At 34.8% G+C, this 10,952-nt stretch overlaps 1 protein-coding gene across 1 annotated transcript in view; it reads right to left on the bottom strand.

Annotated features, from left to right (window-relative positions):
- Window positions 1-10,952, bottom strand: part of Phkb (phosphorylase kinase regulatory subunit beta) — a 214,358-nt gene that overhangs the window by 202,879 nt on the left and 527 nt on the right. The window contains exon 2 of the mRNA XM_033759669.1: window positions 10,679-10,843. Coding sequence (XP_033615560.1) covers window positions 10,679-10,843 — 165 coding nt within the window. The remainder of the gene's footprint in view (window positions 1-10,678; window positions 10,844-10,952) is intronic.

Raw genomic sequence — 10,952 nt, 5'->3', positions numbered from 1 at the left:
AAAGAATAAAAAAAAAAAAAAAAAAAGGTGTATATACACAGTGAAGTAGTATTCAGCCATAAAGAATGAAATCTCATGTGCTGCAGGAAAATAGATGGAACTAGAAGACACCACGTTTGGCAAAACAGGCCAGATCTCAAAGAAAAATATTATGTTTTTGTCTCATGTGTGAAACAAAAAAGATAATCTGAAAGCAGAAGAAGGACTATTAAGAAGTGGGAATGGGGTGGGAGTAGACACAAGATAGTGGTGAGATGCTAGAAGAGTGGATGGTCACAATCAACACACAATATAAATATCACAGCAAATCCCATTAATTTGTACACTTAATATCAGCTAATAATTATAGTAAATTCTTAAACAAATTTAAACTAATGATGCATGCTATTTTGAAAGACTACAATGAAGAAATGAGAATATAACGTATCAAAACTTATAAATATGGCCAATTTTTATTAGACACTTAACAAGATTCTCTCCATGGCTTTCTGAAAGTCACTTAATGTTGAAGCATCTTATCAATTTATCTAAAGAAACCAACTTCCTCTAACTTGTGAAAAAATGAAACAAAAAGCACTATGAATTGATAAATAATTTTTAAAGGACCCAAAAGAAGTCACATCATTGTTAGTAAAACAAACAAAAAACAAATAAAGTATAAAAAAAAAAGAAACATATACTAACATAAAAAACCAGAAAGAATTTTTAGTGATGAATTTATTTAATGATCTAGTCACAGGAAATGAACTTATTTAATGAGGAATGTCTGTACCCTGAAATTATTGTATGTATATATATATATATATATATGCATATGCATATATAAAATTCTAAATATATATATATATATGTATATAAAATTCTATTATTTACCAATTTAAAAAACTGAGGAAACTAAAAAGCAGTGGTCACCTTGAGCTCTGTGGAAAGTTCCATCAGGCTATCAGCTCTCTAAGAAAATTCCCTGACTTACAATGTTTCAAATTAAAATTTTTCAACTTTACAATGGTACAAAAGCCATACACAATAGCATACTTCAACTTCTGAATTTTGATCCTTTCTCGAGTTAGTAATATGTAATACAATACTGTCTCTTGATGCTGGGTAGCACAGCTCCCAGTCAGCTACTGAATCATAGGGAATAATACATACTCTACTGAGTCACTAGTATTTTTTAGATACAGGTAGTTAATCAATAAGATATTTATCATAAAATAGGCTTTGTATTAGATGATGTTGACCAACTGTAGGCTGACGGGCTTTGCACATTTGTGATAGGCTTTGGTAAGGTATGATGTTCTATAAATTAGATTCATTAAATGCATTTTGATTTATAATATTTTCAAATTATGATAAGCTTATTAGGATATAATCCCATCATAAATTGAGAAGCATCTGTATACTACTTATGACATCACAAAGGCCCAGTCAACATTAATTTGAAATGAAAGAGAGCAGTGAATATCACCAAGATGAGTGCAGTAATCACTGCCATTTACTTACAGAGTAGTAGGTGTGATGAATGATGAAGAGAGGGAAAGCAGTAGTCCTTAGAAGCAGAGGCTCTTCCAGAATTTGTTTCCTAACTCTATTATCTATCAGTTGAGTAACTTACATGAGATACTTTAGTCTTCTGTTTCATGTTTTTCAAGAGGACAACAATATTACTTATAGCATAGTATTATGAGATTTAAATGTAAAGTACTTAGAACACAATACTATATTAAATAAAAATTAGCTGTTTAAATGACTGTCATAGCTCTCATCATCAACATGATAATTAGTAGTAGTAGTACCACTACCAACACCAGTAGGAACTTCATACATATTATTTGATCTTCATACACAAAATATGGATATGTATACTTCTATTGTATAAGAAATATTATGTGCAAAAGCATTTACACAGTTTCTAAGTACTGATACTTGAGACCAGTAGCCAAAAGACTGTACAATAACCACATTATAATGCTGTCTCTCAAAAGGGGCAATAAGAACTTAGGTGAAAAATAATAGGATTTTCAAGCACTATGATATTCTGAATTATTATAGGATCTAGAATAAAAGCAGTAAAAAAACAAATGATGTCTACACTTTCTTATAGCTTTTGTGGATGGAGATGGACAGGAAAGCTATGAAAGAGAAAATATCAAAAAGCAATAAGTATGTTGCAGAGAATTAACACTAACAGTAATGTGTCTAGAGGCCACTCAGTTAAGTGAATAGAGAAGACCTTTCTTTCTAAAGAGACTAAGTTTAAGCTAAGAATCTAAAAGACAATCAAGGAATAAGTTGCCCAAAAAGCAATAGATCTCTAGAAGAGAAAGAGCTACCATAGAGAACTAAATTGAAAATGAGACCCTAACTTGAGCACCCAAAGTGAGTCAAAATAGTTGCAAGCAGTTGAGGTATAGAGAACAATCCATGAGGAGGTCAGAAGTAGACAAGTGCTCAATCACTTGAGGCCTATGAATGTTATGCTAAGGTAATGAGGGATCCAATGAGAAGATTTCAAGCAAGAAAGTAACCTGATTTGATTTACATTTTTACAAGCCTTCTCATTTCGGGGTAAAGAACAGAATGTAGTGAGATAAGCATGTGACGATAAGGAAATAGGGATATTTCAGTAGGCTAGATGAGAGATAAAGTGACCTGAACTAGGGAAGCTGTAGAAAACAAAGATTTGGCATACATTTTACAGACGGAGTAGAAAAGATTTATAGATGAACTGAATAAAAATGGTGAGGAAAAAAGAAATAATCCCTATAATTTTAGCTGGAGCAACTAGAATGATGGCTCAGTTTATCCAGGTAGGGAATTACTTGAGGGAAAAATGTTGGGGAAAAGAATGTGACTGGAAAAATAAAAATTCTGTTCAGGGCCAGGTTACATTTGAGATGCTCAGCATATGACCATTTGGAAATGCTCAGGGGGCTAATGGATCTGAATCAGGAATTCTAGAGAGTTCTTTTTCTTTGATTGTGAGGAAAACAGAAGAAAACAAAACAAAGAAAACAGCAAGCGGAAAATCAATGCACAATGTGAGTATCTGGCTACAATCTCAAACAGTGAGACAAGCTATTGCACTCTTCATGAAATCATCTCACTTATGAAATCAGAAGCACCATCTTTGTTTTCAATATCGATACAGAGAGATCAAGCTTTAAGGTCAATGAGATTTATGCCAAGGAAGTTATACAATATCATATGGTTTCTATTTCCTAAACCTAATAAAATTACAAGGAAAGACTAGGTAAGCAGAAATCAGAGCTCCTGATAGGATAAAATTTGTAAGTGCTTCTGAAAATTTCATCCTGCATGAAGGGAGCTCATTGCATTCCCAGTATAAGACAAAAATAACGTCTAACTATACATAAAATAACTGCTCTACTTGGTGTCATATACAAATTTCTATAGAAACTGTCAGAAACAAGGCTTTTAGTGATTGACAAGAGGGTAAAACGAAATGCCTCAAGCTCTATCAATATTACATTCTCAGTAATCTTATTTGAGCTTATTATAATTTAATATGACAATTTTTTAGTCACATGGCTAATATGAGAGTTGGCATCAAAAAAGAAAGAAGCAACCATATCTGTATATAAAAGTTCACATGCTCACTTCAGCAGTACATAAAGTAAAATTGTGTATATTAGTCTTCACTCCAGAATAAATAAAAGCAATATTGCAAAAGACACTTTTTTTGGTAGTCCTTGCGCTTATGAGGCAGGTGGTGAAAGACACGTATTTTTCGGAAAGACAGGAACTAAAATGTATTGAGTAGTTACTGAACACCAAGTGTTTTACATACAGCATCTTGTTTAATCCTCACAATAAGTTCTTCAGATAGGTTTTATTACACCCATTATAGAGAAAGAAGAGGAGTTTGAAAAAGACTGTAAAGTAACTTGCTTAAAATCGAATGCATAGTAAACAGAGACAGGATTAGGTTCTGAGTACAGGTAAATACAAACTACATACTGGGGGGCAGGGGGAGGGTTAGCAAGGGAGTGGAGGTATGCTGGGAAATTCAAGCAAGGGCCTTCACACTGAACTACGAACACAGCGCTTTCTTTTTGTTTAGTTTGTTTGTTTGAAAGGGTCTTGACAAATTGCCTAGGCTAGGTTCAAACTTCTGATCCTCCTGCCTTCACTTCCCAGAGTGCTAGAATTAGAGGCGTGGCCCACCATACATGACTACCATTTCATTAGGCTCTTACAGAGGACCGTAACTCAGAAGTGTCCATGAACCGCAAACCTATGTTTTTTTTTAAGCCTCAAGAAGCCTTCTGGTTAGCTGATACTAAATTAGTCTGAAAACACAGGCTACATAAATGCCTTTAAAAACAGTATCAAATCTATAAAAAAAAATTAGAGTTCGTGCAGAACAAACAACAAAATTTTACCAGGAACTGATACCAATCATATTATACAAGAAAATTAATTTTAAAACCCCATAAAAATAAGTAAAGGAAAAACTCAATTAACAGGTTGAAACTGACTTATCAGATGCTGGCCAATAAAACTTAGGGAGATAAAATAGAGGAAAGGTGATGATTAGTTTTAAAAGGAAAAATTTCTTAAATATGTTATCTTTTAAGAACAAAAGCAAAAGTAGTAATTTCTTTTCTCATCAAAATATGGTACAATTATTCCAAACAATTGAATAGTAATAGTAATAACAGGGAGACTACTTTAGCCAGTGAACTCTGTTAATCTAATAAACTGTATACCACAACAGCCTATGAGAAAAATGGAAGCAATCTTATGTATCCAATACTACATTTCTTCCCTAATATTATTTATTTTCTTTTGGTTGTTGAATTTTTTTAAAAATTCATGTTTTGTACATTTTACTCCAAGGTACTTTATTATTTCCCCTAAGTTTTTTTTAAAGGAAAACCTGGATATCAAGATCTCTCTTTCAATTTAGGCAGTCAAAACAAAATTACTTTAAACCACAGTACAAACTGACACATTAGTAGTCATAGCACAACTCAAGTATGCACACAGAAATAAAAATGCAGGACTCATACTAAATTTGATAAAGAGTAGAAACAAAGAAAAAAACAAACATGCCCAGAAGGATAAAGGAGGATTAAAATACATTAAAAAATCAGGTATGGTGAAGGCTAGCTTTCCAAAATCAAGACACTTGCTTTAATATTTGGCAATATTGAGCAGTTTCTAGGTAAAAATACCAGTAAACAGCTCAGCTGTGAACTCAGGATATGTTTTAAAATGGTTATTAAATGAAAGCATGCAATAAATACTCTCATAATGATACTGTCCAAGGAACTATAAGAGAAAGCAAATCATTTGTAACATACAGAGTTTCAGTATTAATATTACATACGCAAACTACTTGAAGTATTATTTTAGCAGATAAAAATTTTAAGTATTTCTTTATTCTCTTGGTGACAAAAGCCATTTTACAAAATCAAATGGCCCTACATACTCTAACAGCAACACAAAGGAGAATATGTGCCACTATCAAAACAGAATGTTGTGTGTACATTCCTAACAACTCTGCAAATGTGTCACCTGCATCGTGTAATCTATGTTCACAAATCAATGTAATGTCAGACCTGCCATGAGCTTTAATGATTGGCTGGTTCCCCAGAACAACCTGGCGGAAGTCTTCATTTTTTTTTTCTATGATAATGGACATTGAAATTCTTGTCTGTTGTATGATTCATTGTATTTTCTTGCCTTTCTTTGCTGACTATCAAAAGATGATGGTTGTACAAAAGATGGAACCTGATATTCCTATATCTCCTTTACATCACTCAGGTCAAGACTTTCAGTCTCTGGCTAGGTAAGATGAAGGCCCCTCCTCAGCCTGAAACAATTACTGAAGAAGGACCATTGGCCTTCTGCAACCCCTTAAGAATAAGAGACCAAAGTCTTTGGGAAGTGAGGGGAAATAAGGCAGAATAGAAAAAACTACGTAGAAAAGAGAAAAGGAAATAGAGATTTTAAAATTGTACTTTAAAGAAAAACTGCAGCTTCAAAACAAGCACTTTTGGTGCCTAGAGGACATTACGTAGAAAAGAGAAAAGGAAATAGAGATTTTAAAATTGTACTTTAAAGAAAAACTGCAGCTTCAAAACAAGCACTTTTGGTGCTTCTAGAGGACACCCTGACTTATGACCATCTCCACCCCCCCACCCCCCATCCCACCCCGGCAACACCCTTTTCACCTGCAAATTTGCCCTTTCCTCCATTCTAAAAAGCAGCTGCACTGAAGACAGCAAGTTTTAACTTCAAATGCATATCTCCATTTCAAACCCATACAGATGGCCTGTACTGTAACCTGGCAGACTGTAGGAATACACATCCTAGATCACTCATCTTGAAGACAGTTTTTAAATGTGCCCTACTCTGGCTTATAACATGCTTCATTTCTTTGAGCATCTGCACTCCAGTCTTGAATGTGTGCTCTATCTACCTACCTCTGATAAATCCTTGTTATGTTTCTTTTACTGAAAACTCTTTTTCCCTCACAGGAATCAACAAACTTACACACTTATTTTAAAGGGGTGGGTTAAATTCCTTATTTCAGCCTCAGGAACCCTCAAAACCAGTCCAGTGACACTCTTAAGTTTTGGATTGAGGAATCCCTCCAAAAATATGTAAGTAATTTATAAAGAATCAGTCTTTTAAATGGATCATAACACTGCACTTTGGTATTTTTGTTTCGTTTCTTGGCATACTTGAATTTAACTTAATGAGACAAAAGTGAAAAAGCTTTTTATATTGCCTTCAAACACTCTATATAATGTTCAAGCATAATTCTTTGGTTTTGAAATTTTCATGACTATTGATGCATAAAAGCCTATTTTTTAAGCATTCTATTTTCCCTTTACTACTGAATGACCATTAGTGCTACAAACATACTCTTAAAAGGAAAGCCAAGATAGAAAATACAAGTCTGGTGCTTAAAATGAAAATGATACAGGGGAAATATAACTCTCAACCTGCTAGATGTCAAATATGCCAAGTCTGTGTCACCTGAAATAGAAGCATGAATTCTAAAGAACAATGGAGGTTAACAGTAAAAAAAAAATTTTTTGAGAGATAGCTCCTGAGAGACGGGAAGGGACCCGAAAGTGAGTTGCCACTGAGGTCACTTCTCTAAGAATGTTTCATAGAGCAAAATCATGAGGTAGGTACAAAATCACAAGGTAAGTATAATGTGGGCAAACTATAATCAACAAATAAGATTACAAGTATAGCCAGTTAGCTAATATTGATCTAATAGCAGGTCCCATAACAAGGGTGCGTAGAAAGAACAAAGGTATTTTTTGGGAAGGGATGGATCCAGATGCTCTGGTCACTCAACTGGGTGACTGTTGTCTATCTGGACTTTACTGGACCAGGTGATACCAATTATAGTGTAATTCCAAGTTACTGGTTATCCCTTAGGGAGATATGTAGGTATGGTCATTGCATCTTTATCCTGAGGCCTGGCCCCCAACAGATGCATCTCCAGCAATAATTCTGATGTCTTTATTTTTCTGCTGACTTACTTGAGAAGCAAGTCTCTTTCTGATTGTATATTCATTCTATCTAACTTAGCTGTCTATAATTAAAAAAGTGAAGAAATACATGTCATCTTTTTTTTAGTTGAAAACCAAATCAAAAATTAATTGATATTAAAATATTTTGTCATTTAGTAAATGATAAATAAATACAAGGATCATTTTTGTTCCTGAAGTATAAGCTTTGATTTCTAAGGTTTGATTGATTCAGTATTTCCTCCTTTATCTTCCAAAACTAGGACTTGAACTATATAAATGGAAGTGACTGGGGGAACCATTCTGAATGGCTATCATGAAGGCACATAGGCTTCATTTTGTGGAGTTCAACTCACATTTACCTGTTTATGAGTACTGGGACTTCATTATTGAATATTCTACTTAAGAACCATAAAGACAAAGCAGCCTCTTGTGGAAAAACTCCTCCCCGAGTATTCTAACATATTACACATATAATGGCCTATGGTGACTCATAAACTACAGAAAAGGGCCCTTCAGTCCACATTTCAGCCATGCAGTTAATTAACAAAACCTGATTTTTCTTCTGAAATGTAAAATGAATACTTCCAAAGGCTTGGGTCCCTAATGGAAATCCATATATGGTCATTCTGAGGCCAAAAATTATCTCAAAATTGTTTTTAAGATGCTGCACTTTCTTCTGAAAAGCTGATTCCACAGGTTCTACACAACTCTCACAGGAGTATGTTGCACAACAGTCTAAGAGCTGCTGCACAAGCATCTCATTCACCAAGAAGCCATGGGATGCAGTGCAAAGCACAGCATTTTGAAACAGAACAGGAAAAAAGACAAATCTCTTCTTGTCTATGAAAATGTCTAAGAAACAATACCTATTTCATAGGGAGTTGATAGAATAGGTAAATGGGATAGTGACCCAAAATTTCCAATTTATGAGTTTCTTCCATCATGTAAGAGGACAAACATCATTTAAGAAGCTACACTATACATCCATTTGTCAACTGAGGCTCCCCAGCATTAAGGAACTCCCCTGTCATGTAGCTTGCAAGGGTCAATGCAGAGCCTCCACACTCTGACTGCCTATGCTCCTAGAGGCAAAACAGAATAGGGCTACATTCAAAATACAATGTAGGGCTGGGGATTTAGCTTAGTGGTTCGGTGGCCTGCCTTGCAAGCACAATAGACCCAAGTTCAATCCCCGGTACCCAAAAAAAAACAATGTAAACCTAAGCCTAACACTAGCTGAAATAATGTTCAGGCTTGGGCACACCAAAGAGGCATAAAATAATGACATCATATGGTCATAAATAATTCCATATTATATCATTAGCTTTCAGAAACAAATGTATTTAAAATTACCAAGTGACCCTTTTGGGGTTCACACACTTACCAGACCTTAAGAAAGCAGGTGGAGAGGAGACGACTGCATCAGGTGAGTTGGCCATTTCAAATTGTTGACTCTAATCATAAGCATCCCAGGCTAAACTACAGCCACCTTAAAACTGTTTAGTAAAGGTTAGAAGCAATCAGCATTAGATTATTTGAAAGCAGTGTGAGCAGTTATTAACATGATGCAGTAAGCAAAAAAAGGCAATAATTGATCATTATGTAATTTTATTTTCCCATGATTTGAAAATCTTATTTCCTTTATTTGATAAATTACATTTGCTCATAAAGATGAGGTAGAAAATACAGTATCTATTTATTAAACATCAGAGTAGCATTTTTTATTGTAACGTAATTATGCTACCATGTAACAATGATTAGAACTCTGCAAAGAAATTTATACCTAAGATAGGTTAGTTCAAGATTCAAAGTTCTGTTTTATTCTTCTAAAGTCACAAGCAGAATCAATTAAATGCTTTTAATGACAAAGGAAGTAAAAGTTTCATCCAAGAATACTTATCATCTATACTTCATAGAGTTAGAGGATTCTGAAACCTCAAAAAAGTATAAATTTGATGGACTGGCTTAAACTGGTATCTCTCTTTACTTTTAAAGACATGCTACTATACAACTGCTCTGAACCTGAAACTCAATTTAAGCAATTAAAGTTTAACAACAGTTAAATAAAATTTGAATTTTTTTTCAGTTAAGAAGTTTTCAAAACTTACTATTATGACATGGGTTTAAAAGAACACAAAATAAAGATTGGAGAAGACAACAAACTCTATGTACTTATTAAAAGAAGAATGCTGCAAAAATACACTGCAGTGTTCAGCTCCCTGTAAGAAAACTGGTTATTCTCTTTGTCCAGGCATAATGAATCCAATAACATTTTCAACAGCTTAGATACCCACATTGTTAATAGCCAACAAAAACAACAACAAAAAAAATATGACTACTTCAAGGAACTCTATTGACTAAAATGTACCAAAGACTACTTTCTTTAAATTTGTCATACTTTGTAGGTGGGAGTTTTACTATAACCCCAAGTAAATAAACACAGAACTTTCAAGTTTAAAATTGGAAACAAAATAGTTTATGAAATAAGATACTTTCTACAAATACTTTTTTAAAAAAGTGATAAGGAACAATAAGCAACTAAAAATTTTAACTAAAATGCCCCAAAGATAATGGGGACATATTAGTGAAGGGTAGAAAAATGTAAATACAGAGTTAATTTTCCTTGATAATGCTTTTCACATCATCCAGTAATGACATATAGTCATCAATCCATTAAAAACAAAGGCCCTCGATTGAAGACTTGTCATTCCACCATCTCAACTGTTTATTGCCACACTTTTTGTCAAAATTGTATCTAGCCAGCCAGAAATAAGGGAAGTTTCAATCGCAGCTGTCAGAGGAGCTATCAGCCTCAAGTGCTAACTTTAAAAGTCATGACTTCGCACTTTCAACAAGTCAGTTCAGGACATTTGAACTGTTGGCATCTCTTGACCTCTGGTAGCCTTGGGCCTGAAAACCACAACTGGAAACTACAGGTCCCAGAGCCTTTTGCCAAGAAAATAGGCCCACTTAGTTTTGAGCCTTAACCATGCTCAATTTGACTTACTTTGTGGTCTGAGGCCCTGTCTCCCTCAATATCTGCCACACAGATACCTGGCTCAGGCTCAGAACTAGTGGAGAATGTAGAAGGAATTCATGAAATCAAACCAAGGGCAGATTCCAAATCTCACGGGTCAGGTCCTCCTCCTACCTACATTTGAAGGGACTTTTGCGGAGGAAAACACTTGGGAGGCCACGCTTCCTCCTCAGAAATCTGTCACTGCCTGATCTCCTGGGGTAGAAAGACTCCAAGTGAAGTCGGATTGTTCGTGTTTTCTCTGGTTGGGGGACAGTCACACAACATAGAGTTAGAACAGCCACTTAACGATTTTTGTTTTGTTTTGTTTTGTTTTTAGGGGAGGAGCGGGGGGGGGGGGGAGGCGGAATCAGGCGCAAGGCCGCCGCCTGCTTTCTAAAGAGAAGCTCGGG

The sequence above is a fragment of the Fukomys damarensis genome, unplaced genomic scaffold (assembly GCF_012274545.1).
Source record: "Fukomys damarensis isolate Sample0158 unplaced genomic scaffold, DMR_v1.0_HiC HiC_scaffold_37, whole genome shotgun sequence".
In the NCBI taxonomy this organism is placed as follows: domain Eukaryota; kingdom Metazoa; phylum Chordata; class Mammalia; order Rodentia; family Bathyergidae; genus Fukomys; species Fukomys damarensis.
Note: the sequence above shows the minus strand (reverse complement) of the source record. Positions and strands in the feature narration are given on the sequence as shown.